Genomic DNA, 27556 nt, shown 5'->3' with positions numbered 1-27556 from the left:
TTGTCATTATGATAAAAAAAAAAAAAAAAAAGAACAGAAGTATTCGAATACTGATTTGGAGGTTGATTACCATGGCAACGGTCAAAGCTTCGAATCATTCGGGTCAGCCCTAGTGAGCTTATTAGAAAATATTGCAGGTTCGGGCAGGCAGGTCAAGTTATTAGTAAGTAAGTTATTAATAACTTACAGAAACATTGGATGCAGTGGTCCACCTTCGCTTCCCCTCTCTGTCTCTCTGTCTCTCTGTCTCTCTGTCTCTCTGTCTCTCTGTCTCTCTGTCTCTCTGTCTCTCTGTCTCTCTGTCTCTCTGTCTCTCTATCTCTCTGTCTCTCTGTCTCAAACACACACACACCAGCTGTGGTGGCGCCACATAATTTTAACATATTATGTGCCACCACCACGTAATGCGCTGTCAAGAGGTCATGGTCATTTCACGTATTTCTGTGAGATCACGTTGTTAAGGAAGTGCTTGATTTGATATGCAGCTGAGTTTTTTTACTCATTTTAAACGTCAATATTAGAGTCGATCGTGTTCATTTAATTGTGGGAAGCCAATCGTGATTGCAATTAATATCTGGTTAATCTTGCAGCCCCATAAGGTACATTTATATTTCGCTTCACATCAATCACCAAAAGTAATCAAATAATGTGTTGACAGAGCGTCAATATCAAAGTACAATGTTGAGCGTGCTTTGAGTATGTAGTCAGATCGCTACCCACTTAAATAGTTTCCTTTCGAATCCAGGTGACACCAAGAAAACTTTGTTTTGCTGAATAATCTACGTGAATAATAGAGTTTGTTACAAAAAAACTTGCTTTTGTCTGATTATTCTATTTTGACATGTTTTGATTGTTGTTCTCTTTGTTTTTCAGAAGAAAGAATGGCTGTGCTTGAACTGCCAGACGCAGAGGGCTCTGTCAGGAAGCTTGGGAGATGTCGCAGCTCCTGTTGCACAGCCCGTGGGATCCCCCCGGCCACCTGCTACAGCCAATCAACAACCACCTCAGCAGAAAGGGCCAAATCAACTTTTAGGGCCTAGGCCTACAGGTCCTCAGCAACAACAGAAACCACCGGGTCCCCAAGTAAGTGGCCCTGTCTCTCCTGTGAAACATGCTGGGCCCGCCCCTCATACCAAGGGGCCCAGCCAAGCTTCCCCTCAAACCAAGGGTTCTGCCCAACCTGTTGCTCAACCTAAGGGTTCAACTCAGCCACCTTCCCAAACGAAGGGTCCAACACAGCCCTCAGCTCAGAGTAAGGGACCTCAAATTAAAGGTCCTAATCAGTCACATGCTCCGAGTAAGGGCCCTGTTCAGTCTGCTAACCAAATAAAGGGCCAGACCCAGGCCAAAGGGCAGACTCAGACAAAGGGGTCTGCTCAGCCCTCTGCTCAGACTAAGGGCCCTTCTCATCCTTCTGGTGGCAAGGCCACCCCTGGTAAAGCCACACCCAACCACGCCAAGGCTTCTTCCACCCCATCAAAACCAGTACCTACTCAGTCTAAACCCACAGGTAACAACCAGGCCCGCAAACAGCCGCAGAGCCAGGAGAAGACTAAGGTTGCATCTAAATCTCTAAAAGAAGACGTCAAGGCCTCACCAAAAAAGGCTTTGTCAGAGACTATCACTTCACCAAAAGACATGAAGATAACTGAAGATACACAGAAGTCAAGACACCATGAAGTGAGCTACCTGCAACTTCTTCGCCTTCACTTGTTACTCTTGATTCACCATTTTTACTTTTTATTTATTTTTTTGCTCCATTCAAATAATTGTAACCATTTTTCAAAATCATCCTCATCAAATCATAATCCTTTAATCATTCATTCCACATCAATATTGTCGCCGTCGTTTTATCATTATCTCTATCTTGTTTTTTAAATTTTTATCGTAATTATAATTTTTGTAGTTAACATGCTTGTTTTCTATTATTTTTTTACTGCTCTTCTTTTCCTTCTTCATACACATGAGTTCCATCATTCCACCGCCATTGTTCAATCTAAAGTTAGTAGTAGTTGCCTCAACAGTGCAATATTGTAATTCTTTTTTCTCTTGCAAATTACTTAATTTATCTTTATTTTAGTGCTATATAAATACGCTTTATTGTTAGGCTATTGTTACGTATATTGTTGCTTTATAAATAACGCAGCGTTTTTTTCAGCTGAGACGCTTTGTTGCTATGATACGGAATATCCACGAAATTAAAATGTCGGCACAAGATAGAGTACTTGCAGTGGATGAAGGGAAGCCTGAAGCTCGTAGGGAGAGAGGACGGACGCGTCGGTCTATGTGTGTTAATTCCCCTCCATTATTGTTGTTGTTCGGCACTAGTTGGTCATTGTGGTATTTGTCCCGCCCTTCCTCCATTATAATTGGACGGCGGGGTAAAAAAGTGACAGTGACGAGCTCAGCGTTTTACTCAAAGTTGAACATTTTTCAACTCTCAGCGACCAGAAAAAACACATGCACGTGCAAAATAGATGCGTTTGTAGCATAGAGTAAATATGCAGCGCTCCCATTGCAAAAAAATGTTAAAAGAAAGAAAGGTGTACATAGTGGTTGTTACGGGTGCTTGCCATGCCCTGCGGTTGGCTTGTGAATATAGCGGGGTATTGCAATATTGCGGTTAATTGCGACAGCCCTAAATATCACGCCCTTTATTGCTAGAATTTCCTATGAATATAACTTTCTTCATCATAATATCCTTCTCATCACCATCATCATCCTTATCATCTTCATCATCATCACCATCTCCATCCTTTTCATCGTCATCCTCATCATCATCATCATCCTCATCATCATCGTCTCCGAGGCCATTCCTCATCTTCAGCCTGTTCCCTCATTCCTCCGCCTGGTTTTGTTCACTTTCATTTTATTTTGAATCAAACGCAAGCTTTTTGTTCACTGTGACACTTCGTGATGGTATTTTAAGCATTCTAAGCATGTTCGTTATTCTTCAACGGTTCGAAGAATGCAACGGAGAATGCGTCAAAGATGGCAATCGAGCATGTAACCAAATGACATTTGTCTGTAGATGTTTGTATGTTTAATTGTCTGTTATATTCACTCTGTGCGTCAGTGTATTTATCCATCTGTGTGTACATAACTTTGAAAGGCAAACTCAACCCAAATCAATACAATAGTTTTAATACACTACAAAATAATAATCTCAAACAAGTCAAAGTAAAATCTCTGATCAGGATTCAGTGTTGTTTTTAATATAACTTTTTCAAGATAACAATTGTATAAATGTTGCTCGGTGGTAACTGTATGCAAAGTCAAATTCGCTTGACTACTAAAACCAAAACGCAATTGTAAATATTTGGGTTGATTTTAGCCAAAAGTTAAATCAACCTGGTTGTTTGATTAAGGATTTGTTCTATCCAATGTAATTATTCTCTAATGTATTAGGTCTAGTGCATTCATTTTATTCCCTATTATCTGAAAATGCTCATGAAAATGTCACTGCTGATGAGTCTGATGAAATAGTGGGATACAAGGTGTGCACTGAGGCTTGTAATAGACTCTGCCATGAATTAATTTAGGAAGAAATTATGCCTTTTTCTGCTCCTGACCTCTCTCCTTCTCTTTCTCTCTTTCTTCAGGATTACAACAAATCAAGTACACAGAGTCTAAGTGACACTGGATACTCCTCAGATGGGATCTCAAGCTCTCATGGGGAGATTACAGGACAGATCCGGGAAGAAGGAATCAAGCTCAATGAAAGAGGTGCTTCCATCCCCTCAGAAATCACCAAGCTAGAGAGCTCCATGAAGCCTCTGCTGGAGTCAAAGACGGCGTCAGACCAGAAGCACAGGCCACATTCATTGTCTGTGGGACAGGGCCGGGACTACAATCCTGATGACGATATAGCAAGGGATGAATCAGAGGATGACCTCAGTTGTAAGCTTCGCCATGATTATGTGGAGGACAGCAGTGAAAGTGGTCTCTCACCATTGCCGGTAAGACAGAAGAAATCCCATAAAGATGTATCAGATGAGGAATACATGAGGAGGCAAATTATGGAGATGAGTGCGGATGAAGAGGAGATGGAAGAACAAGGAACCCAGAAGACTAAACGGGGACATAAAACGGGTGGGGATTTGAGCAAAGAGAGACGACGACTCACTCACCATTCTAATAGTTTTGAGGAGGACACCAAAGCATCGGAGGCAAACGAAGAGGAAGATGTTGTAATGGCTGGTGGCCTTCGGCGCTTTAAGACCATTGAGCTGAATAACACCAACAGCTACAACCGAGACATGGAGATCAGTACTGAGCATGACCTACGAGAACCAGAGCTAGAGATGGAGAGTCTGACTGGTTCTCCTGAGGAGCGGTCCAAAGGAGAATATTCCTCCACCCTACCCGCCACCACTCCCAGCTACACCTCTGGAACATCCCCCACATCTGTGTCGTCCATGGAGGATGACAGTGACAGCAGCCCTAGTCGTAGGGCAAGACTAGAGGAGGCAAAGCAGCAGAGGAAGGCTCGACATCGGTCCCATGGGCCACTGCTGCCCACCATCGAGGACTCATCTGAGGAGGATGAGCTCAGGGAGGAGGAAGAACTACTCCGAGAACAGGAGCAGATGAGAGATCTAGAGCAACAGAGGATCCGAAGTACTGCTCGAAAGACAAAGAGGGATAAAGAGGAGCTACGGGCACAGAGACGCAGGGAAAGATCCAAAACTCCCCCCAGTAATCTCTCTCCTATCGAGGATGCATCGCCAACAGAAGAGCTAAGGCAGGCTGCAGAGATGGAGGAGCTCCACAGATCATCATGTTCTGAATACTCACCATCTATGGACTCGGAGGCAGAGGGCTTTGAGATGATCGGTGGAAAGCTTTACAAAACAGGAAATGAATACAACCTTCCAACCTTCACATCACTCTACTCCCCTACAGAAAAGACATCAGCAACGTCACCATCTGATAAAACACTAAAAAGTGCAGAGGAGGTCTATGAGGAGATGATGAAGAAAGCACAGCTCATGCAGAGGCAAGGGCACACAGGTAATCAGCAGAGAGGTGCCTCGCAGCCTGACAGTAAACATCATCTTGAAGCAGGAACTGTCCTAACCCCCGGCTCGAGCCCAACGCAGGTTACTGCACCTATGTCCTTCTCCACAACAGGGAGTGATCCAAGAATCCCAGGAATCCATGCAGCACAGCATCTATCAAAAGAAACACAGAATAGGATGATGACACAGAGTGCCAAAATTGAAGGTGTTGTTGGAGTTGCCACAACCAAAGCCCAAGTCAGTCAGACCGCCACAACTCGACAGACAGGTAGCACAGTGCCCGCTGGCAGCAGAGCAGGCTCCCAGAGGCCAACGCAGGCATCACCTGACCCTGGAGCATCCTCCCTAACCTCCAAAGTCTTCTCCCTTTTCAAAGGCGCCAGCCCCCCCGTCTCGCCCAACGCTTCTCCAGCACAGAGCCCAACGCGTACGCCGTCCGTGAGACCCACTAGTGGTAGTGGCAGGCAGCTGCCGACTTTGCCTGGTGGTCCTACATCAGCTGCAGCATCCCATGGACATCAGGCACCTCAAAGGGCAGCTTCACCACGCCTCGCACGACAACAGTCCTCTCAAGATGCACCAGTGATGGTGATAACACTAAGCTCCGATACAACTAGTCCTGCCAGGCCGATCACTGTAAATTCTTCCACTTCCCCTTTGTCATCGCCAACACAGATCAGTTGTAAAACCTTGTATAGCTCCCAGCCCCCTTCGACAAGTTCCCCAACATCGCCACAAATGCACCCATCACAACACCCGTCTCCTAAACATTCTTCACAGATGGCTCAACATGTTGAAAAAGTTAATGTTGGTATTAGCACAGTGAACACAGCTGCATATGGTCGTGGATCTATGGAAAACATATCTCTATGTAAAATCTCAAATATTCCGGGTTCTTCAATGGTTGTGGGTCAGAGTCAAAGCGTGGTGGATCTGAGAGCCCCAATAAGGCCGGCTCCAATCATAATGACAGACCAGGGGATGGACCTAACATCCCTTGCCACTGATACAAGGAGATACTCTTTAGGATCAGAGCAGCCATCTCGGCACACAGCAGTGCAACCTCTTATTATGAACCTGAATGCACAAGAGCAACCGCACATATCTGTATCAACACCAACCACAGTTAGTGTCACAGTTGCAGGCTCTATGTTCATGACCCAACCCAAGCACACAATTGTGTATGGAGATCCTTTACAAAACCGTATGGATTTGGGGCAGGGTGTTGGATCAGCTGTGTGTTTAACCCAGAGCAAGCCCCAAATTACTGACCCATCTATTCCCAAAATTGATGCCTGCCTGGAGAACCTGGGTATACAACAGCAACAGCTGCAGCTACAGCAGCAGAAGCTCCTGCAGCAGCAACAGCTTCTTGAGCAGCAACTCCAGCAGCACCATCAGCAATCCTCTTTTGCTCGTTACAATTTAGCCAATCAGGTCCAGCCACTGCTGATGAAAAAAGACCTCGTAGTGAGCCAGACAAGCAGTGCCCAGCCTGCAGTGACTGCTAGTGCCATTCCTAGAGTATCCCCCCTGGCTCCACCGTCAGTGTCCGGGGCTCCTGCTAATAATGCTCCCCATGAAGTCTATAGCGGAGTTGCCTTAGAGCTAAAAAACAAGCCAACAGTAATGAACTTGTCCACAGGAAAGCCCCATGTTATGATGGTGCAACTTGATGAAAGTAACACATCACAAGGGGCCACAATGACTCAGTTGGTAAAGCGAGAGGAACCTCCTCCCCCTCCTCAGGTCTTGGATCTCACTGGACAAATCAAACCAGAAAACCAGGTGGCTTGTTGCGATGTTGTTTACAAATTGCCCTTTGCTGGTTCCTGTTCAGGGTCCTTCACTCAGAAGCCTACAACAGTATCCTCAGATAAAACCCCAACCCCTGAAACCTCTCAAGCAGCCCACTCTCCCCACCCTCCCCATCCACCACACTACAATATCAGCCAACAACAACACCAACCTCAAGCCACACAAGGAGTGACAGAGGAACATAAACCATATCAACCACCCATAGCCCCCTCAGGAAGAATTCAGCCCTCCATGTCTGATACTAATCTGCCCTCCATGAGTGATGCTGGTCACTATCAGAGTAATGTCCAGGGGGGTCTGGCAGTAGATCTTAGCAGCATGAATCAGGCTTATGATGGTGGATACCTTGGCATTGGAGCACAGTATGGATCTTACACAGACTTGCGTCACCAAGGAGATTTTACAGGCCCTTCATTACCCCTTCGTCGATATGGCTCCATGTCAAATATCAATTCTGACTATGCCTTCAGTTCACGTGACCCAACAGGGACAGGACCACCGGACTCCAATCTGGCTCAGTACAGTGCAACCACTGCCAGGGAGATCAGTCGCATGTGTGCAGCTCTTAACTCTGTGGATCAGTATGGGAGCCGGTATGGAAATAACCCTGAACTCGTACCATATGGGGCTGGACGGGGTGGACCATTAGCTAGGCTAAATCTCCAGCAAAGCTTAGCATCCATAAGAGCAAACCTAATGTATGGCCCAGATGGAAGACCAACAGCAAATGGCCAAACCCTAACAAACCTAATAAATGCTAGACAAGCAAGTATACGCGCCTTGTACCCTGCTGCTATGAGAGGAGGTGATGGCATGATTTATTCCACCATTAACACTCCCATAGCCTCCACCTTGCCAATTACCACCCAGCCTTCCTCTGTCCTGCGTCCCATACCTAGAGGAATTTACAGACCATACCCTACAGGTGTAACTGCTGTACCATTGGCTAGCCTTACCAGGTTGCCTCAAGTGACTCCCAGAATGCCCCTGTCCACACAAGGACCATATTCCTACCCTACTCCAAACCAGTATCCTCCTTCAGCCACACCATCAGGAAGTGTGCCTGATGCAAGCAGCTCACACCAGGAAACTCCTGTGTACCTTGGAAAGCCTTTAACAGCAGTTGCTGCTCAAACAGCTGCAACCATTCCACCCTCCCATCCTGCAGCACACTTAGGAACACAAAATGTACCAGCAGCTGGTATGCAAACCATGGCAGATCTTCAGACAGGCCGCACTCAACTTACCTCACAGAGTGTTACGTCATTTTCTCAAGCTCAAGGCCAACCTCCAACAGTCCAGCCAGTGCAGGCTCAAATGCGGCCACACCAGTTACCAACTCAAACTGAACCTTTATCTTTGACTCAAACCCAACCTCAAGTTCAACCCATCAGTCAACCTCAACCGTTAGCTCTGCCGCAGGGTCAGCCACAAGAGCCACCCCATGGCGCTGCTCAAGCACCGAGTTCCGCAGTTTCTCCTCCCACGGATGCCCAGAAATCTAAGGAAGATGAGAGACTGAGTCAGCAACAAGAGCATGTGCTGCAGCTAGAGCGAGAGCGCGTTGAACTGGAGAAATTACGGCAGATGCGCCTACACGAGGAGCTTGAAAGAGATCGCATGGAGCTTCAGCGACACAGAGAAAAAGAACAACTAATCGTTCAGCGTGAGATCCAAGAGCTGCAGACAATCAAACAGCAAGTTCTCCACCAACAGCAAGCCGAGCGGGAGACGCAGCTCATTATGCAAAGAGAACAACTTGCCCAGCAAAGAATGCAGCTTGAACAAATTCAGTCTCTGCAGCATCAGCTCCAGCAGCAGTTGGAGGAGCAGAAGAGGCAAAAGACGGCAGCAGTGGAGGCAGCAGCTGCTGCTGCAGCAGCAGAGGCAGCCGCCGCATCAGCGGTGGTGGCGGCTGCAGCAGCAACACCTCCCCAGGCTGCTATACAAGGGGTAGTTGTTGGAGGAGGGCCCCCTCAAGGGTTCATTATTTGTGACCAGAGTGGTAGAGTCATTCAACAAGATGGACAGAGTGTTCAATTTTGGCAGGATGGACAGGTGGTCCAAGCCGTGGTGGCTGCTCGACCCATTCATAGTTCTGCCTCTGAAATGTCTTTGAGAAGCAGCGATAAACAGGCTGATTCCAAGACTATGAAAAAGCAGAATTCCATGCCTCGGTTGAGGGATGGCACAGAAGAGGACTCTGGGAGGAGGATTGCAGACAGCTGTGTGCAAACGGATGATGAAGATGGAGAGGACAGATTCATGAACAGGCGTAGGAGAACAAGGCGTATCGCGGACTGCAGTGTGCAGACTGATGAGGAGGACCAGGGAGAATGGGACCAGCAGCCAGTAAGGCGCAGGCGATCACGTGTATCCAAGCACTCTGAGTCCAGTGGTGAGGCTAAATCAGAAGGATCATCTAAAGTGGCTTCTGCTAGTATAGCTATTCAGACCACAAATGATTCGTCATGCCAAACAGAGCCCGAACAACTAAGCCGGATTTCGCCTGCAATCCACATTACCATGGCAGAGACCTCAAAGGTTGACCTATTACATTACATAGCGGCCCCTGAAAGGACCCACAAAGGAGAGAGTCTGGCCTGCCAGACAGAACCAGAGTCTCAGTCTCAGGGTGTGGTCGCCCCTCAGCTGAGTGTCCCTACAACTATTAGTCCATACTCCACAAGTCTGCATATAGTGGGTGCGAACGCATCTGACCCACCCTCTCCTAGACTCCAAGGAGTTGCTAAGTTTGAGAGGAGGAAACCAGACCCCTTAGAAATTGGCTATCAACAAAGTGAGTCTCCATCTCGCCAGCCCCCCAAATCTCCCCAGGTGCTATACTCCCCTGTATCTCCATTGTCTCCTCATCGCATGCTGGAGACAACATTTGCCTCCCAGGAGAAACTCAACAAGGCCCATGTTACACCCCAGCAGAAGGCGTTTACTGCTGAATCACCCCAACGCCACCAGACCCTACCAAGACCCATAAAAAGTGTGCAGCGCTCTATGTCGGATCCCAAGCCTCTCAGCCCCACATCGGAGGACCCCGCCAAGAACAGGTTCTCCCCATATCATCAGCAAGCTCTGTCCAACAGTCAGGTACGAAACCATCACTTTTTCTTTGAACAGAATTTCATTTATCAGTTATCTAAATTTAAGAATGATAATGAGTATAAAAGATAGATATTTTAGGGGAATGTATTCAGAAGAAATATCTTTTTTTTCAGAAATGCAGCACACCCAACAAATCTAAAATAGTTACTTCAAATAAAGCTACAGTACAGTGTTTTTGCTGCTGATACTGTATACAACATGTACTGATGTCAAGGTTACCATACATGTTTATTTGCATGGGATAATATATTGTAAGTTTTTTTTGTAGGAACATAATGCATTATTTATTTTTAAAATTCAGAGTGGTTCAGGAATGACGTATTTTTGTAGGCCAAACTGGAAGTTATCATCGCCCTGGTTCCCTTGACAAATACCCAATGGGATTTTTTCCATTGGGTTTTGGATTATTGCAGAAAATAAACTCTGTGGCAAACAAACGTTTATGACAATTACACGTTTTGTTCAACAAGATAATCTTCACAAATTAACACCACTTTTAGAATTTTTGAAGCGTGAATGCAATCGGCAGAAGTATAAAGCTAACGTTAGGCTATAAACGAACTACACGACGGTCGCATGAGCGCGAGACAACGAGGCGGACAAGTTGGCGTGATGAAGTCTTGTAGTCTCATTTAGCCACTTGTTAGCAACCACCTATTTTAAAGACATGTAAAAGCTTCAAAATTCACGAGTGGGATATTTATTGATGTATTTTATATCGTAGAACAAAACGTTAAAATCTCTAAACTCGTGTTAACCACAGACCTTATTTCAGGCATCTTAACTAAAAACCCATTCAAATAAACCATTGACTTCCAGTCGAGGGAACCGGAAGTGCCAAAATGCTAACTCATTTCCGGGCTTTGGATGGGACTCATTCCTGCACCACTCTATTAGAGCTCACACTAAAATTAAGCAGGTTGTAATAAAAATGTGTCACAACTTTTGCACTCAAACTAATGTTTCATTGCGTACCAGTGCCAAACCCAGCAAAAATATGTTTCAGCCAATTAGCATGTAGAGTAAGCATTAAATAGAAAAAGAGGCCTTTTAATTAAGCTCGTATTTGTCAATTAATTGTCTGATAGAGTATAAATTAAAATAAATGCATGTGTATGCAGAATATTCTGTGTGTGGACACAGAGGATCACACAGGATCTGGCATCAAGAAGGTGACAGAATGTTCTCATGAGAGCAGCTGGCCATGCCAGAAAAGATTTTTCCCATCATCCTTCTCTGCTGTTTCTCCTCCCTTATCTTTTCCCTGTCTACTCTTTTAGTCTGTTTTCCTCTCTCTCTCTCTCTCTCTCTCTCTCTCTCTCTCTCTCTCTCTCTCTCTCTCTCTCTCTCTCTCTCTCTCTCTCTCTCTCTCTCTCTCTCTCTCTCTGTCATGTCTTCTATATCTGGCAAACCCTTAAGAGTTGCTGGGGGGACATACAATGTGGATGAATCCTGGTGCTGTCTTCCTGATTGTTAGCAGCTGGTCAAAGTAAATTAACACTGCTCTGCACTTAGACCAAAATTTGTCTGAGAAGGAAACATAGCAATCAGATTTCAGACATTTTACACTTTTTACTTCTAATCTTTAGTGTTAGTGTTTAACCGTTCTCTTGTGGATACTTATGGATCTACCCAACACAACTATTTTGTAAGTATTAGACTAGCACAGATATATTTTTAATTTGTTTAGACAGCATGTTTGACTGTTCTTACCTGCATGCCATCATAAATATTTTTTTTAAATAATGTGAAAAAAGGCCAGACATTGTGCATATTTGATCAAAAGAGTAGAGGGGAAATAAATATATTTCTGAAAATATATTTGAACGACTCAAAACACAATTGCTTCGTTATACTCTGATGTCTCCTGACGGGAATTTTCTTTTTTTACCATTTCATGATGTTTACATTTACTAAGCTACTGAAACACTATTTATTTATTCAGTATTTTATTTTGATTAAGAATTATTCTGACATTCATGGATCCTACATTTAGCAAATAACATAGGAATTAAAAAAGCACAAATGCTGCTTGGTCTATACTGGTAGAGACATATTTGATATTTAATTTATTGTAGTAACAACGTTATAAATGTTACTTGTTTAGTGTAACTATTAACTTGGTTAAATTGTAAAAGTGGAGCCACTTTTCAATATTATTATGTAATAGAGATGCTTTGTGTGTACTACACTGACTGCCACTACTATACATTTTACTTAACATTGTTAATCAGGCATAAAATGAAAAATGTCACTTAGTGTCTTTGGCTTCAGTGAAACTACTTTTTAATCAATATAATGAAATCAAACTGCGTTAATTGAACTACTGATGGCGCTAACGCCCTCATATAGTACATAGGTTAATTAACCAAGTAGTCTGACAGCATATCAGGTTCGATATCTCTTCACTTAGGTCTTGTGATGAAGAAATGTGCAGACACTCTCTGAGTACCAAGTGTACAGTAATGAATCTCATTTACATAAACACATTCTGTTTATAGCTCAGTGTTTGCTGATGTGTCTCTGCCTCAAGCAGATGGCCTCCCTGCAGCAGCAGCAGAACTCTCTGATGAGGAAAATAAAGAGGACTCTTCCCAGCCCCCCTCCAGAGGAGAGTCCGCTCCCCATTGTTACTCCAGCACAAATGTACAGCTCTCCTGGCATGCCCCAGAGGGTGCTGCCCAGACCTGCCCAGGGAGTCACCAAGGCCGGCCTGCTGAGCGAACTGAAAGCTGTGGAACAAGAGTCGTCGAAGCTCCGCAAGCAGCAGGCTGAACTGGAGGAAGAAGAGAAAGAGATTGATGCCAAGCTGCGTTACTTGGAGCTAGGCATTACCCAACGTAAGGAGACCATGGTGAAGGACAGGGAGAGGAGGGAGCTGGCTTACCTGAGATGTATGGGGGATGCTCGGGACTACATGTCGGACAGCGAGCTCAATAACCTCAGGCTGGTAGCTGCAACAGGAAACTTCGATGCTAACGGTCTGCTGACAAGGCCAAGCACTGCACCGTTGAGCCAATTCACTAATGACATCAATGCAACCTCCCAGTATCCCTCAACCTCATCCTATATGTCTTATCCATACCCTCAAAGTCAGCCATCAACACAGCAGCCTGGCTCTGCTTACCAACAGATAGGTTTCCAACCTCCTCAGTACCCATCATCCTCTGCACCCCAGCCAGGAACATTCCAGCCCCATCCCCCGCCAGGCCCCGGCTACCAGAACCAGGCAAACTACTCCAATCGCATGTATGCCCAGACCTCCTACCAGACAGACCTTGGCATGCAGCAGCATGGTCATCAGGGCTTCCATCCCCCTGGTCAGCCTATGCCAAGCCAGACCCTTCCTTACCCCAGCCACAGCTCCTACCAACCTGGTCTCCCCTACCAGCCCCAGGCAGAGATCCTGACGGTCCATCAAAGACCGCGGCAAACCTCTTTGGCTGACCTTGAGCAAAAACTCCCAACCAACTACGAAGTCATCAGCAACCCAGCAGTGTCAGTGGCCACATCAGCTCCAGATACCAACTTTGGCTCAGTGTACAGCAACGCATATGGTCAGTACCGGCCCCCGGAGCCTGGCCTGACTCACGCTGTGGAGAGCCCCACCTCTGCTTATGCTTCAGAGGGACTCTACACCTCTAACCTGGAGCAGAATATTCCTAGGAACTACGTCATGATTGATGACATCAGTGAGTTGACAAAGGACAACACTAACCAACCTACCGATGCTCTAGGCCATCCTGTGGGAGGGCGGTATCGCAGTGAGAATGGTCCGGCACGAGGGAGCGCCTACGGTAGGCCTGAAGACGAGCCTGTGGATGCTTATGGCCGACCTACAGGAACTGCAGGGTACCAGAGTACAGTGGACAGTCGCACCAGCACCACAGTCAGTGGAGGCTCTTCCTATTACTATGATGATTATAAACACACGTCACGAAGCGGCTCCAGTAGCCACAAACTCGCACCCAAGAATCTCGCCCCTGCAGTAGTTTCCTCTAAACGAAGTAAGCACAGGAAGCAGGGAATGGAGCAGAAGATTTCTAAATTCTCCCCTATTGAGGAGGCACGGGATGTGGAGTCAGACCTCGCCTCTTACACAATGACAACATCAACAGGAGGCAGCTGTACAGTCGTGTCCAGATCCAAGAAGCTTCAGGACGATGTCACCTACGGTATGAAGAAGAACGCGTATGACCAGCAGAAATATTACGGAACCAGTCGCGAGGGTCTTGAGGAGGAGGACCGCATGTACAGCTCTGGCAGGTCCAGGTCTACTGGATATGGTATGGATAAGATTTCCTCTAGAGATGCCACAGGCCACAGAAGTAAATCCTACGAGAGGGACGCCATGGAGCGGTCTCAGAGGGGCAGCCGCGGTGGAAGGCCTCCGATGCGCAGCCAGAACTCAGAAGAGGAGAGTCCACTCAGTCCTGTTGGGAAGCCTGTAGGCATGGGAAGAGACACTGGCATACCAGACGCCCATGACGTGAGGAACCAGTATGGCTCCAGCCATTCGTTGCCAGACGTGCAGGACCATCACAAGAAGGACCTGCCCAGGAGTCATGTCTATAAACCAGACGACCCTTACCTTGTAGATGACATGCACTGTGCTGTTTCTGACAGTGAAGGTAACTGGTGCTGAATCTCATTTGTGCTGCCTCCCACCTTTACTGTCTGCTGGAAAGACATTGCATGCCAAGTGTGGACTTTTGAGAAGAGCGACATTACTTTGTCTTGTTTGTCTTGTCTTTTTTTTTATGGAATGCTCCCTGTGATGAATTCAGCCAAAAATGCCTGTTTTATATATCTGTTTTGCACGCTTCATTTTTAAGTGTTTTTTTACATTTTTTTTTTCTTTTTCTTTTTCTGTTGGATTCTTCAAAAATGTGCATGGCTCTGGGATGTGGCGCATGTCTTCCCAGTTATTTTGCATGGCTTCAATCTGCATGCTGCTCCTCTCACCGCTTAAAACAATTGACTGATGATGTTTGTTTTGGTTTTGAAAGCCTATCATTTGGGCCAAGAGGAGACTGATTGGTTTGAGAAGCCTCGAGAGGCCCGCGCTGATCGCTCAAGACATCATGGAGGTGGAGGTCACTCATCCACAGGCAGGCGTAGTAAACACACCTACCACGATTACGACGAACCTCCAGAAGAATACGGTCCCCAGGATGAGTACAACCAACAACGCCAACACTCTTCCTCCACAGGATCGCGGGATCACCGTCACCACGGCGGCAGCACTGGCAGACACACCTCTTCTCGCCACGCCTCGGAGGATCCCAGGTCGACCCGTCCTTCCAGGACACACCCCAAAGACCCGGCAGTCCGCTCTGATGGCAGAGGCTCTTCATCTGCACAACGAAGGGGTGGTCCAGACTCCCGTTCCGCCCAGGGAAGCCCCCGGAATTCAGGCGACTTCTCTCGAGACGCTGGTCATCACCACGGCACCGCGGGACGGACCCAGAGACCCCAAGGAGATCGCACAACCCCCAGAAGGCAGGAGCCATCTGCAGCAGGGCCTAAACCACAGCAACAGCAGCAGCAGCAGCCGCAGCAGCTGCAGCAGCCGCAGCAGCCGCAGCAGCAGCAGCAGCCGCAGCAGCAGCAGCAGCCGCAGCAGCAGCAGCAGCAGCAGCAGCAGCAGCAGCAGCCCTCTCAGGGCCATACTGGGCAGCAGCGGTCAGGTGGCCAGTCTGGGAGACATCCAGGCTCTGAACCACTTGATGGTTCCCAGCAGGCCCACCAGCAGCAGCAGCATCCACAGAGTGCACAGCAGCAGCAGCATCCACAGAGTGCACAGCAGCAGCAGCATCCGCAGAGTGCACAGCAACAGCAGCAGCAGCATCAGCAGCAGCAGCAGCCGCCCCTGCAGCACGGCCAGACCCCTCAGAGCAGCCAGCCTACAACAACCATCGCAGGAGCTGGACCGGCACAGCAGCAGCCCAAATCTGGTCAAGCCCCACCACAGGGACGCCAGCCAGGAGTCGGGTCAGCAGCAGGGCAGCCGGCTACCACAGCGGTGAGTAGACCTCAGGCTGGTCTTACTTTACATACATTTGGCGTCATGCAGCAACATTCTCTTACATTTCTGTTATATTTTCTCTTAATTTTCTGTTAAGAGATAAAAATAAGAGTAGTCAACTCCAGATGCAGCAAACATTCTTAACCATCAAAGAAAGAAAAAAAGAAAACGTGATTTTCCAGAGCAGTATTCAGAAGCTGAACACACGCAGTATCATCAGGGGTTTTATAGTCTTAACTGGGATCAATGGACCAATAGTATTTCTTTGGCCCACAAATTGAATGATCCAATAATTATAATTACTCTAAAACATCTAATAATCTAAATTTGATTATATGATATTCATACTTTTTTTTTGTGTTCCTTGAATTTAAAACGTATTTCCTACAACAACTTGTGGACTGTGAAAACAAGATGTTTTTTTCTTATCTTGGTAAGAGTGCTCTGTACTCGTAAAATGTTCTCTTACCTAAGAGAAGAGCAAAAATAAGAACAAATCATGGCTACAAACAAAAATAAGAGGAAATGTGTTCGTATATGGCTTCCTGCATGAGGCCCATTAAGTGTTTCTACTTTATGTTATTAAGGATGTGCTACTTTAAAGTCCTGTATTGTGTGGTATTTTCTTATTAAAATGTTGCAAGAGGCTGGTTATGATGACAGATAATAATTCTAGTCATAAAATGCCATTGTTGCGGTGTCCTATTAAACATTCAAATAACACTTTTAAATGTCATAAAAATAAGCAACGGCTGTTTGTTTGATGCTGGATTATAGAGTGTGAGAACAGTCTGACTCACTCAAAACAGACACTCAGTGGATAGTGAGCATTATGTAAACTATACACGGACAGAAATGGGGAGGGAAAAATTAAGAATTACACTGAGATAAAAAACAAAAGCATATCATATTTTTTGATTAACTATACTATAACTTTACCTATAGGAGGTTATATTTCAAATGAGATTACATTTAAAATATAGTCTAGAAAAATATATAACAGCATTTCAATTTTGCCCTTCACTCAATATTTGTCTTTGTTATGTTCGACAGGCAAAAATGGATGCTCCACCTGCAGCAGCAGCAGCAGCGACAGCAATGAAACCTACAGCAGGAGTCCCAGCAGCAGCAGCAGCACCTCAGCCTACCAAAATAGCTACACCTCCTCTTACAGGCATTGGTAAGTCTCTGTTCCACCATTAACATAAACATAAACCGCACAATGACCACGGGCAAACAGCGACATATGTGACGGTTGTTTTGTTTGTTGTTTGCAGGCGCCAAGGCCGCCCCTGTTGGGATCGGTAGCAAACCCGTAGGTATAGGCAGCGCCGCCCCACCAGGACAAGCACCTGCTGAAGGGGACAACGTTCTCACGAAAATGCTGCAAGGAGGGGCAGCAGAGCAGGCGGGAAAACTGGGAGATGGTACAGTCATGAATAAATAAATGTTTAACTAACTGAAATACAGCTTTTCTTCGGGTCTAGAAAACGTTAAATCCACTGTGTTCTAACTTTTGTTTTAAAATAAGAGACTATTAATTCAGCAAAAATCAAGATACTGGAATTCCTTGAATGGATTTATTACTGTTTAGCTTAGGTTGTTTTCTGATATCCTTTTCTTTGTCATTCTCACAGCTTTGTCTGGCCTTGGGAAGAAGTTCACTTCATTTTGGTGAACTAAAGAAAGGAGGGTAAGTTTTTTATGAAAGTTACAGGCATTAACAACTCAATATGTTTTAGTTTTTCAAACTTTAAAGGGACAGTGTGTAGGATTTGGCGGCATCTAGCGGTGAGGTTGCAGATTTCAACCAACTGAGTACTCCTCCGTTCACCGTTCACTTCGCTCATAGGCCATCCTTACCATAACAACGTTACTTTTGGAGCAACGAATGGCGGCTGGTTGTACCACGGTTTTGCGCTCTGCATCTCACGTTACCGCAGTTCACAAGCGTGTAGAGAACTACGGTGGCCTTCAGGTAACGTAAAAACGCAAAAGGCTCTCTCTGGAGCCAGTGTTTGGTTTGTCCGTTCTGTGCAACACGGCGGACTCCGTGAAGAGGACCCACTCTCTAAGTAGATATGAAGGGCTCATTCTAAGCTAAGGAAAACACAACAATTCTTAGTTTCAGGTGATTATACACTGATGAAAACATAGTTATGAATATTATATTCCATTTTTGCCAATAGATCTCCCAAACTGTTACACACTGTTCCTTTAAATTTAGAAGCATCGGTTGATTATATGATGGGAGGCAACGGTTGGCAGCCTACTTATCAACAGAGATAAGCTTCCTCGTAGTACATTATAGATGTTTGGGAAATGATAATGTATATGTTTGTTGTTTCACTTGTTTTATTTTGAATCAACTGTGCTTTTCTTTCAGGGTATGCAGAGATGAGAGAAGATGGATTGGTAGCTTTGTGCTTGAAAAACCTATGAAACTGCATTAAATAAATTTCACATTACAGAGGAAACAGAGGAAGAGAGATCCTGAATGCATCAGTGAGTGTCTCATTAACTCGTCTTTATCCATTTGAGAAACGGATACTATTTTATGGACATGTCTTAATGATAAATATTGTGTCACCTGCTCCACTAAGCAAGTGAAAACAATGTTGTCGTAACATTTTTTAAAGGTATAATAATGTGTTTTGTGACACTTCCTTTGTGTAAAACAAAAGCAGTAATGCGGGAACTGTAAACTGATGATCGCTGGTGATATCATTGGTTTTAGTTTCATTTAGAGACACCAAACTGTGAATGCTGTCACACTTTGATTAATCGATTAAGTGTTTTATCAGCTGGATATTTACATACATTATCATAGTTCGTATCTGCATGATGAGAAGACTCAAGCGAAGTGATGACTGATTAAATTCTGCGATTGTATATTCTGACTGATCCGCTGTACCTTTCCCCTTCCCCCAAATTACTGAACAGAGCTGGAATCAAAGGATGCCTTGTCAGCACTGAATTCCCCAGATATGGGCACACGACTGAGGTGAATTAAATAAGGGCGATCGCTTCGTCAGCACGGTGTTACAAGACATGAGCAGGAGGCTGAAGAGGCCTGAAAGTAAGTGGATGCCTTGTCACAACAACTACAGTCCCAGAATGATGATTGTGGAGACGTCTGATGCCTCATTGGACCAATGGTAAGTAACTAAAAGCCATTTACATAAATCTGTGTGTGCTCATGTACGTGCGTTTGTGTTGCTGGAGTTAGCTTTGTTGTTGGTTTTGCTTTTGTTTGCGTCAGCGTTTTCACTGCCGTGTCAGGTCAGGTTGTTAAAGTCACAGTCCGCTTGATGTGCAGAGGTGAGAGGCCAAGACCAAGGGAGGTCAGCACTAGTACGGTTTACCTTCTGACTCCACACACGCCCAATAATCTGGGCCAAGCACACTGAGCTATAATTAGCCTGAGAAGGCTAACTGTGGCTTTGCTTTAATGTCACACATGCAAAGACACACAGGGACAGGAGCACATGCAGACACAGAAGCATGACTCATGGTGAGCATCACTCATTACATGGTAGAACGAGCTAACAAACTAGTTCTGCTCAATGGAGCACAACTACAGAGGAGCACAAATAAAGCACTTTTCAATGCACTTTATTTAGCGTCTGTCAAAACACTCGCTGGGACTCGCACAGGATGAAGGTGAAGGTCCATCATTCAGCTGTTACGCTGTCTGTGTTTGACACTTGGATTAATATCAGCAGCCGTATCAAGTCATCTCTGTGTCTCAGGATTCAGGGGGGGAATGTGGAGATAAACCCGACTCAGTACTTCTCTGAGCAGCAGGCCAGCCTGCTCAGCCCTGTGGATTACTGCCGATATCAGCAGGGCTGTGATTGGCTGGAGTGTCACAGGAAGTAAAGGAGAGTAGGCTGGCAGAGCTGTAACATAAACATTGCAGAAGGTTTCGGTCTATGTAAGTGTGCTGTGTAATGGCCGTTGCAAAACATGCAATTTTTAGAGGCCCAGATCATTTTAAAATTAGGATTGTCAAAGTTAACGCAATAATGTGTTAACGCAAATTCGTTTTAAGGCCACTAACGTCTTTAACGCATTAACGCAATTGATCTTTCAGAGGTTGCAGTGGACTCAGTTTTAAAGCTAGAGTGAATATACTGGTATCATATGAAACTATAACACCTAAGGAATCTATGGTACCAACCATGACATACTAGGTTGTCAGGAAGGAGGCTGAATAACGCTCCAAACATACACAAAACTTTGGCGTGGAAAAACTGTCATGGCCATTTTCAAAGGGGTCCCTTGACCTCTGATCTCAAGATATGTGAATGAAAATGGGTTCTATGGGTACCCACGAGTCTCTCCTTTACAGACATGCCCACTTTATGATAATCACATGCAGTTTTGGGGCAAGTCATAGTCAAGTCAGCATACTGACACACTGACAGCTGTTGTTGCCTGTTGGGCTGCAGTTTGCCGTGTTATGATTTGAGCGTATTTTTTATGCTAAATGCAGTACCTGTGAGGGTTTCTGGACAATATTTGTCATTGTTTTGTGTTGTTAAATGATTTCCAATAATAAATATATTAAATACTTGACAAATCTCCCTTTAAGGTACATTTTGAACAGATAAAATATGCGTGATTAATTTGCGATTAGTCGCGATTAATCATGGACAATCATGCGGTTAATCACGATTAAATACTTTATTATATAATATAATATAAATTATATATATTTGTAAATTAAATTGTTTGTTTATTTTTATTTCTTGTATTTATATTGCTTTATATTGCTTTTCATCCTTTCCTTTTATTTTGTGCGGGCATCTGATCTGGAGAATTTCATATTGCGTAATTAATTATCACATCTTTGTTGTCTCTATTTCAGGAGGACAACAACGGTCAATAATGAGGATGTGGAGAAGCGGAGGAGAGAGGGGGAAGGGGCACTGGAGGCCAAGCTTCCCCTCCTCCTCCTCCTCCTCCTCCTCTTCTTCCTAGAGGAAGTCTCCTGAGGTCTGTTTGACAGTAAAGGCTCGCTAACTGAAGCACCTGGGTATCATGGGAGAAATTAGCCGTGCATGTCTCGTCTTTCAAACAGCTCAATAAAGGAAGCCTCACAACGCCCTCTATAGGAATTGTAACGGAACACCACTCATGTCTGAGGAGTGCACATCTGGCAAGGATATTTGATTCTACATTGATGTCTTCACAGCCTTTTCATGCAAAACACAGTGAAAAAAGAAGAAGATTTTCATAGGTTTTCCTCGTATCAAAGATACCGATCTTAGCAAAACACAATGACACCACATACCTGGAGTAGACGACGTGTATCACGGCAATGACAACCAACCTGATGTCTCCACTACAACCTTTGACTGCTTGGTTTCTCTGATCTCTACAGTACATTCCAGTATAGGGGATTTGACCCTTTATTTGAATGTGTTTTTATTTCTCCTCTTTTTCTTTTGATGTCTACAGAATGCATTGTGTAAATGTGGACATGAGAATGCACGCACAAATATTTTAAAAACTGAAAAAAAAAAAAAAGAAGAAGCCCATATCGAAACTTTTTCACCACCTATGAGATGCCACTAGTCATCAGCTGTAGGTTTTTAGGGAAGGGAAGTACTACCGGTGTGCCCACAAGTGTGAGATTCACACAGATGAGAGGACCAAATGAAAGAGTGGCCACGGCTCTTAATTAGCCATCGCAAAGCCATCGTTATAGTCGGCCCCAGAGCCGACTGTAACGCTCTAGGGCCGACTATAAAGAGGATAAAGCCCCAGAGGGGACTCTATCCTTTTTATTGATTTGTCTCATCTTTTAGTTTCTTTTCATTTTTTGCCTCACTGAATGGAAGAGCCTTATTCAGTACATGTTTTTACTTGTATACCTCATTATGTTTTAAAAATGTCCATGTCATCATGCGTTTTCTTTTTACACGACTGTATACTATTGTATGTACATAAAACAAATCAGAGATCTAATTATGTAAATTTTGTCATTTGTGTATTTATGGAATCTGTTTTTTGTTGTTGTTCTGTGTTTTTTTTCTTTGGTAAAAAAAACTTTATATTTTTCACTTTTTATTTGTTTGAATCTGTTTTCTTGCATCGAATAATTTGCTTGTTGATTTTTTAAAAGCAATAGCATGCAGAAAATGGTATATAGCACAATCGTATTAATGTTGTTTCAATTAGTGATGGGAAATATCAAAACACTTCTGTCGATAAATAGCCGTAATACAATTTGTCAGAGGGTTTACAACCACAGTACCGTGTCCAGACGTGCATGTTATGTGCAGATGCATAAGAGCATGCAGACGGGTACGAACACACTCACACAGACACACTCTCTCTCTCTCTATCTCTTGCAAAACATATATGCACACATATACTTTACACGCACTTTGCACCCCAGCTACACTTCAGAGCCGAGGTTAATTGTGTTCTCCACCGAATAGACATGTTGACCTCCTGCTGATTAATGAGGTTACCAATTCACCAATAAGATGATCTCACTAACAAGCTGGGCCCGCTGCCTCTATTTGTGCAAACACACACACACATACACACACACACATGCATACAGATACAGGAGAGGACGAAAGCAATTATCAATTCAAATGTTCTATGCAATGACTCATTTTGAACCTGGAAGTGATTCTGCCTAAAACAGTTTATTATCATCACTGTATTCACAAGAAAAACAACAACATTATGAACTAAGATAGTAAAAAAAAAAAGGAAAAAAAGGTCATGAAAATGTTTTTACTTAGCAACTTGTCTGTATGACTTTGAATATTGAATATTGAAACTAGAATTGTTTTTATTTTCGTGGCATGTTTTGACCCCTCACTCCCCACACGGGGGACTCGTTGCCAAAGGGTAAACTGTGTAGACTGTCGGTTTTGAATGTCCCACCATCATGTTGCTTTTGAAGCATGGGTTTGCTTGGCTTTGTCTGGCTGTTTGTAAGCCCTCATTCAGTTTTTGTGCGTTTTTGGCTGACCTGGGCTCCTCAGTGTTTGGCTTGCAGTGACTGTCCGTGCTGCTATAAACCTGTGATACAGATGGTCAGCACTTCTCATTAATACTTGTCGATGTACATATTGGGTGTCAGTATAACCTGTGGGGTGAATGGAATGCTTCTATCTGATATTTCATTGTTCACTCAGCAGCCAAGACATTTGGAAAGGTGCATGATTAGAAATTATACTCTTGGGAGCTGTACCTGACTTTAAAAAAAAAAAAGGGTAAGGCATGATTTCACCAAGGTTTGCCTAACGAACCTTGACTTTCACAGGCCAACGTAAAGAATATTGATGAGTGAAAATGTTCAGCCAGTCATTCACAAATCAGGGCATGTCATTTTGAAAGCACAAGCCTGACTGGCAGCACTTGCTGCTCGGTGAAACGCAGAAATGTGGAGGTTGCGTAACAGTGCCTCCAACTGAACAGTGTAAGATCTATATCAAAGCGAGGTGGAGATGGTCGAGATGCACGAAACAAAAACAGCCTTCAGTGCAGCTGTCCGTTTGACAGAAAAGGCAGACAGACACACATTCTTACTGTAAATACGAATTTGTTCTTCTGTACAGCTTTTGAGTTTTGAGTACGGCTGTCATGTGCATCCCCATGCCGTATTTGCTGCCAACTTTTGTGTATAAAAAGAATATTTGTTACCACAGTAATGAGGATGATGGTGAAAACTAATGATGATGATTATTATTATTATTATTGCATAAGCATAGTGTATGTGGCTGACTTGTATTGACTGTTTACAACAGTGGAACAAAACTCGTATTCAGAAACATATCCAGTCTGTGTATAGTTTCTATACATATCGTGTTTGTAAAACAAGAAGAAAGAACCTCCTCTCAGAGAAGAATGCCTTTGTCAGACTATCAGGAGGTCTCTGATTTGATGGATATGATCTTGCAAGGTGATGAGGGTAAAGGGAAAGCAAAAAAAAAATGAAACAAAAAAATCTGGAAAATGTCATTCACTGTTGTAAGTGCAATGGGCAAAACGTCAGTCGTGTATCCATTGTGAAACCTTGTGTTCTATTCAGTGTATTCCTGTAAACAGATAGAGTAAATTTTGGTGCATCATGTCAAGTAATGTGATTAATGAAAATATTGACCCTGCAATTTCCAAACAGAGAGAAGAATAAAAAGAAAAGGAATATATTGTGTTTATTGTCTTCAGTCTGTGTGTGTGTGTGTGTGTGTGTGACCTATTTCCCTGCAGTGCTGATAGAGACACTTGGTAAGTTGTGTAGTAGCTCTGCTGCAGACAGAGGAGAGCTCAAGAGTAAGACCTCGAAGGCAACGAGACTGTTGAGATAAGACCGGGCTTTACTCGCTGGAGAAGTGATAACTTATCCCAGTGTGGGTGGGAGGGAGAAGCAGAAAGCAGCGAGAGGAGAAGTGGTTGCCAATGTATAAGAGAAAGAAGGAGGTGTGAGCATGTGTGACTGAGTCTGCATCTTGCTACCCTTATAGATACAGTACAGTGAGATCAGATTTTCATTATTGATTAGGCTGCCGATTATTTTGTCGATTCAATCTTTGTCGATTCAGCTTTAATGCCACTTGCAAATACAGCTGGAACTGCTGAGGAGGAGAGTCTATTTAGGTTTTTATGCAGGTACTTATATTACGAAGTGGTACGTCAGTGACAACTGGACTCTTCTAACAGCATCTGAAACCCCCTTTTCTAACGACTGATTCAGGGCGGGGGGGCTGTGTCACACAATTTTTGTAACTTTCGAAAAAATCACTCAATTGAGAAGCAATTGGCCGGGTGTGTGGAGTCGTGAAAGTACAGAGGGTTTGAACTCTCTTTTTTCATTCTTCACAACCACTTCACTGACTCCACAGTTTAAAAAAATATATTAAAAATTGATGCAGCAGAACCAGAGATGGAGGTTCCAACTCACGTACCTTTTACTTTTAGTACATACTGCAGCTGCCCTTACAAAGTACGTACTGTTGCAAGCAATATGCAGACAATTGGGACATACAGTACTACTTTACATAACATTGTGCCTTGAACTTTGACCCTCTGGCTCATATATCTGCAGTGCAAGGGATTGTGGGTCAGAATAGCCAGAAAAGCATGCTGGCTTGCATACTGCAAAATGTGACTGGATGCAGTAGGACATCCTGGTATACTGCATATGACATACTAAATCTTTTTTCTGGCATACTCCTACTTGTATGGTAGTATGAGTATCGAGCCACTACCGTCAAGCAGAACTAGAGGTCTGGTACGTGACTTCTTTCTAACTCCACATCTCCAGACTTATTTCATTTTCAAACTCTTCAGAACCAACTGACGCCGACTCAAGTGACATCACTTGAGGTAATTTATTAGATTTCATGCAGCTCCCTCTGGAGCCACAGAAGGCTAATTTACACAACTTTTTTTTTTCCACTTGCAGTAGTACTCTCCAAGACCTGAAAAACAGACTTAAATGAGTTAAATCAGTGGAGTTCCCCTTTAAGGGGAGACTGTTTGAAAGCGTGCGTCACTGTCACTATCCCCATTTATACAATTCATCGTGGCTCACCCCTCTTTAAGGCACCACGCATTCAAGTGTAGCCGTTTGAGAACAGGTGCAGCAGTGGTTCTCAACCTTTTTCAGGTCAAGGACCCCTAAATTGGTAGACATCAGGTCACAGAAACCTCATTTCATAAGATTTGGCGTCAGGGACGTCCTTCTAAAAATATTTTGGTTGATAGATATGATTAAGACCAGAATTCTGTAGCTATAGGTAATTAACTGTTGCGAAAGTGAAACCTATGATCAGAATAGTCACTTGTATACATCTTTACTCACTTCAATAGTGAAAATAAACTTCCCTATTTTTCTGGGGATCCCCTGGAAATCCCCCAAAGACCCCTGGGGGTCCCCGTACCCCTGGTTGAGAACATTGGTATACAGTACACACTTTTGCCGTCAGATGTGGGCAGATGACAAATCTTATGTCCCATAAAGCATACTGAAGCTTACTGAGACGTTTACTTGTGGGACGTTCACACCTTGACGTGAGGATTGTTGAGGTCACATGAGGGCTGATCATATGTCACATAAATTGAGGTGTTTAAATTAAATTTCAAGGCGATATCGCTGTATTCAGAGTTGCTTGATTTCAGTAATCACTCCTCTTTTGACCCATCTAAGATGTGTGCCGTATGTCTTTTAGGCAATTTATTAAGTCTGGACCTGAGGAATGGGCTGATCTACTATGTGCCATGTGTTTTTTGTTAGTAGTTGCTTCATCATAGATCTGTATATCCCTCATGTCAACGTGGTCCATATATTGTTTCTTTGAATAAGGACACATTCATTTACCACTTCTAATATGAAGAGAACTTACATTCACGCTTGACGCTGCAGTGCAATTCTCTCTGGTATCAACTTACCAGCACCCCGCAGGTTGTCATGTTCCTGTATTGTGTTTGAACGTGTTGCTCAGAGCGGGGCGCTACTCTGCTGTAACAAAGTTGAATGGGCCATCAGGTTACTATGAAACCACAAACCCATTCTGCAGCTCCCCTTTCCCTCAGAGAGTAAAGCATTACATAATAGTCACATCTGCAGGTCTTGGCTGCCCTCATCTGGTTAGCTACAGAACTGGAGGCAGGGCAGACCAAATAAGTTTTACATTTAACCCACCTATGAAAAAAAACATGCCTTCTGAAAATTAAACATTTACTTTCTGAAGAAAAAGTAACTCTTGAATGTACACTGTCACATTTCTGAGTGATACTGTGTAGTTACAGTTGGAAGGAGTCACGTTGGTTGGCAGACTCTTAAATTCATTATGAAACAAGTCAAAGTGTTGAGTTAGGCTCTGGCAAATATTATTATGATTATGCATTCAGGCTGTTTAAGTCATTTGGTTTCAAGTCAATAGCAAAGTGAGAAAATACCTCTCAATAATATGACCTAACCAAGTATTCAAGCACTGAATTCAAGTGCAACGTCCTTGATGCTAATCCTGAATTTGAAGTGGTCAATTATAACTGCATGGTCTACATATTCAAAGACTAAACACATGTGAAAAGATTCAAACTGAACTTTCACCCAATTCTGCAGCTAAAAGAAGGTCACTGTTTTTTCTAATGAGGTCAGTCGCTGCACTATGATCTGATTTGATTCATGAAAGCTTGACAGATCTCCAAAGTCTAAAATATGAGCAGAATCTCAGAGAGGAAGACGTATTTGTTGGGATTTAATAGACCTAGACTCTTCATTTTCAACTTGTGAGGTTGAACTGCGAGAAACAAAATGGAAAGTGTCAGTTTTGAGAGAGCGAGATTGACCCCCGCTCTACCATGCCGTAACCAATTGCACCAAAGGCTTCTGCTAGCAATTTTCAAAGGAAGCAAGTATATGGACTTCATACAAGATATATTTTTTGATGATCACGACATACTGTAGGTCTACAAAGGTTAAAACACCACTAAAATGTCTCTATTTGGAAAGAGAGATTACTGGTTGCTCTGTGTATTCAACCATAAGGTAAAACGTGTCGGCGCTCTTGGAAAACAGGGGAAAAAATCAGAA

The 27556-nt window shown here is 44.0% G+C and overlaps 1 protein-coding gene across 3 annotated transcripts in view; it reads left to right on the top strand.

Moving 5' to 3' along the window:
* Positions 1–24163, top strand: part of bsnb (bassoon (presynaptic cytomatrix protein) b) — an 85147-nt gene extending 60984 nt beyond the window's left edge. Inside the window, exons 4-14 of one of the 3 annotated variants that reach the window (XM_074636355.1) lie at positions 874–1680; positions 3603–9944; positions 12496–14590; positions 14969–15070; positions 15173–15984; positions 17041–17167; positions 17265–17414; positions 17625–17680; positions 18374–18492; positions 18931–19145; positions 20861–24163. In XM_074636355.1, coding sequence (XP_074492456.1) covers positions 874–1680; positions 3603–9944; positions 12496–14590; positions 14969–15070; positions 15173–15984; positions 17041–17167; positions 17265–17414; positions 17625–17665 — 10476 coding nt within the window. In that variant the 3' untranslated portion in view covers positions 17666–17680; positions 18374–18492; positions 18931–19145; positions 20861–24163. Of the gene's footprint in view, positions 1–873; positions 1681–3602; positions 9945–12495; positions 14591–14968; positions 15985–17040; positions 17168–17264; positions 17415–17624; positions 17681–18373; positions 18493–18930; positions 19146–20860 lie in introns of all 3 variants that reach the window. The other 2 variants (XM_074636363.1, XM_074636350.1) reach the window with 2 other exon arrangements.
* The last annotated feature ends 3393 nt before the right edge of the window (positions 24164–27556 follow it).

Source organism: Sebastes fasciatus, chromosome 1 (genome assembly GCF_043250625.1).
Source record: "Sebastes fasciatus isolate fSebFas1 chromosome 1, fSebFas1.pri, whole genome shotgun sequence".
Taxonomy (NCBI): domain Eukaryota; kingdom Metazoa; phylum Chordata; class Actinopteri; order Perciformes; family Sebastidae; genus Sebastes; species Sebastes fasciatus.
Note: the sequence above shows the minus strand (reverse complement) of the source record. Positions and strands in the feature narration are given on the sequence as shown.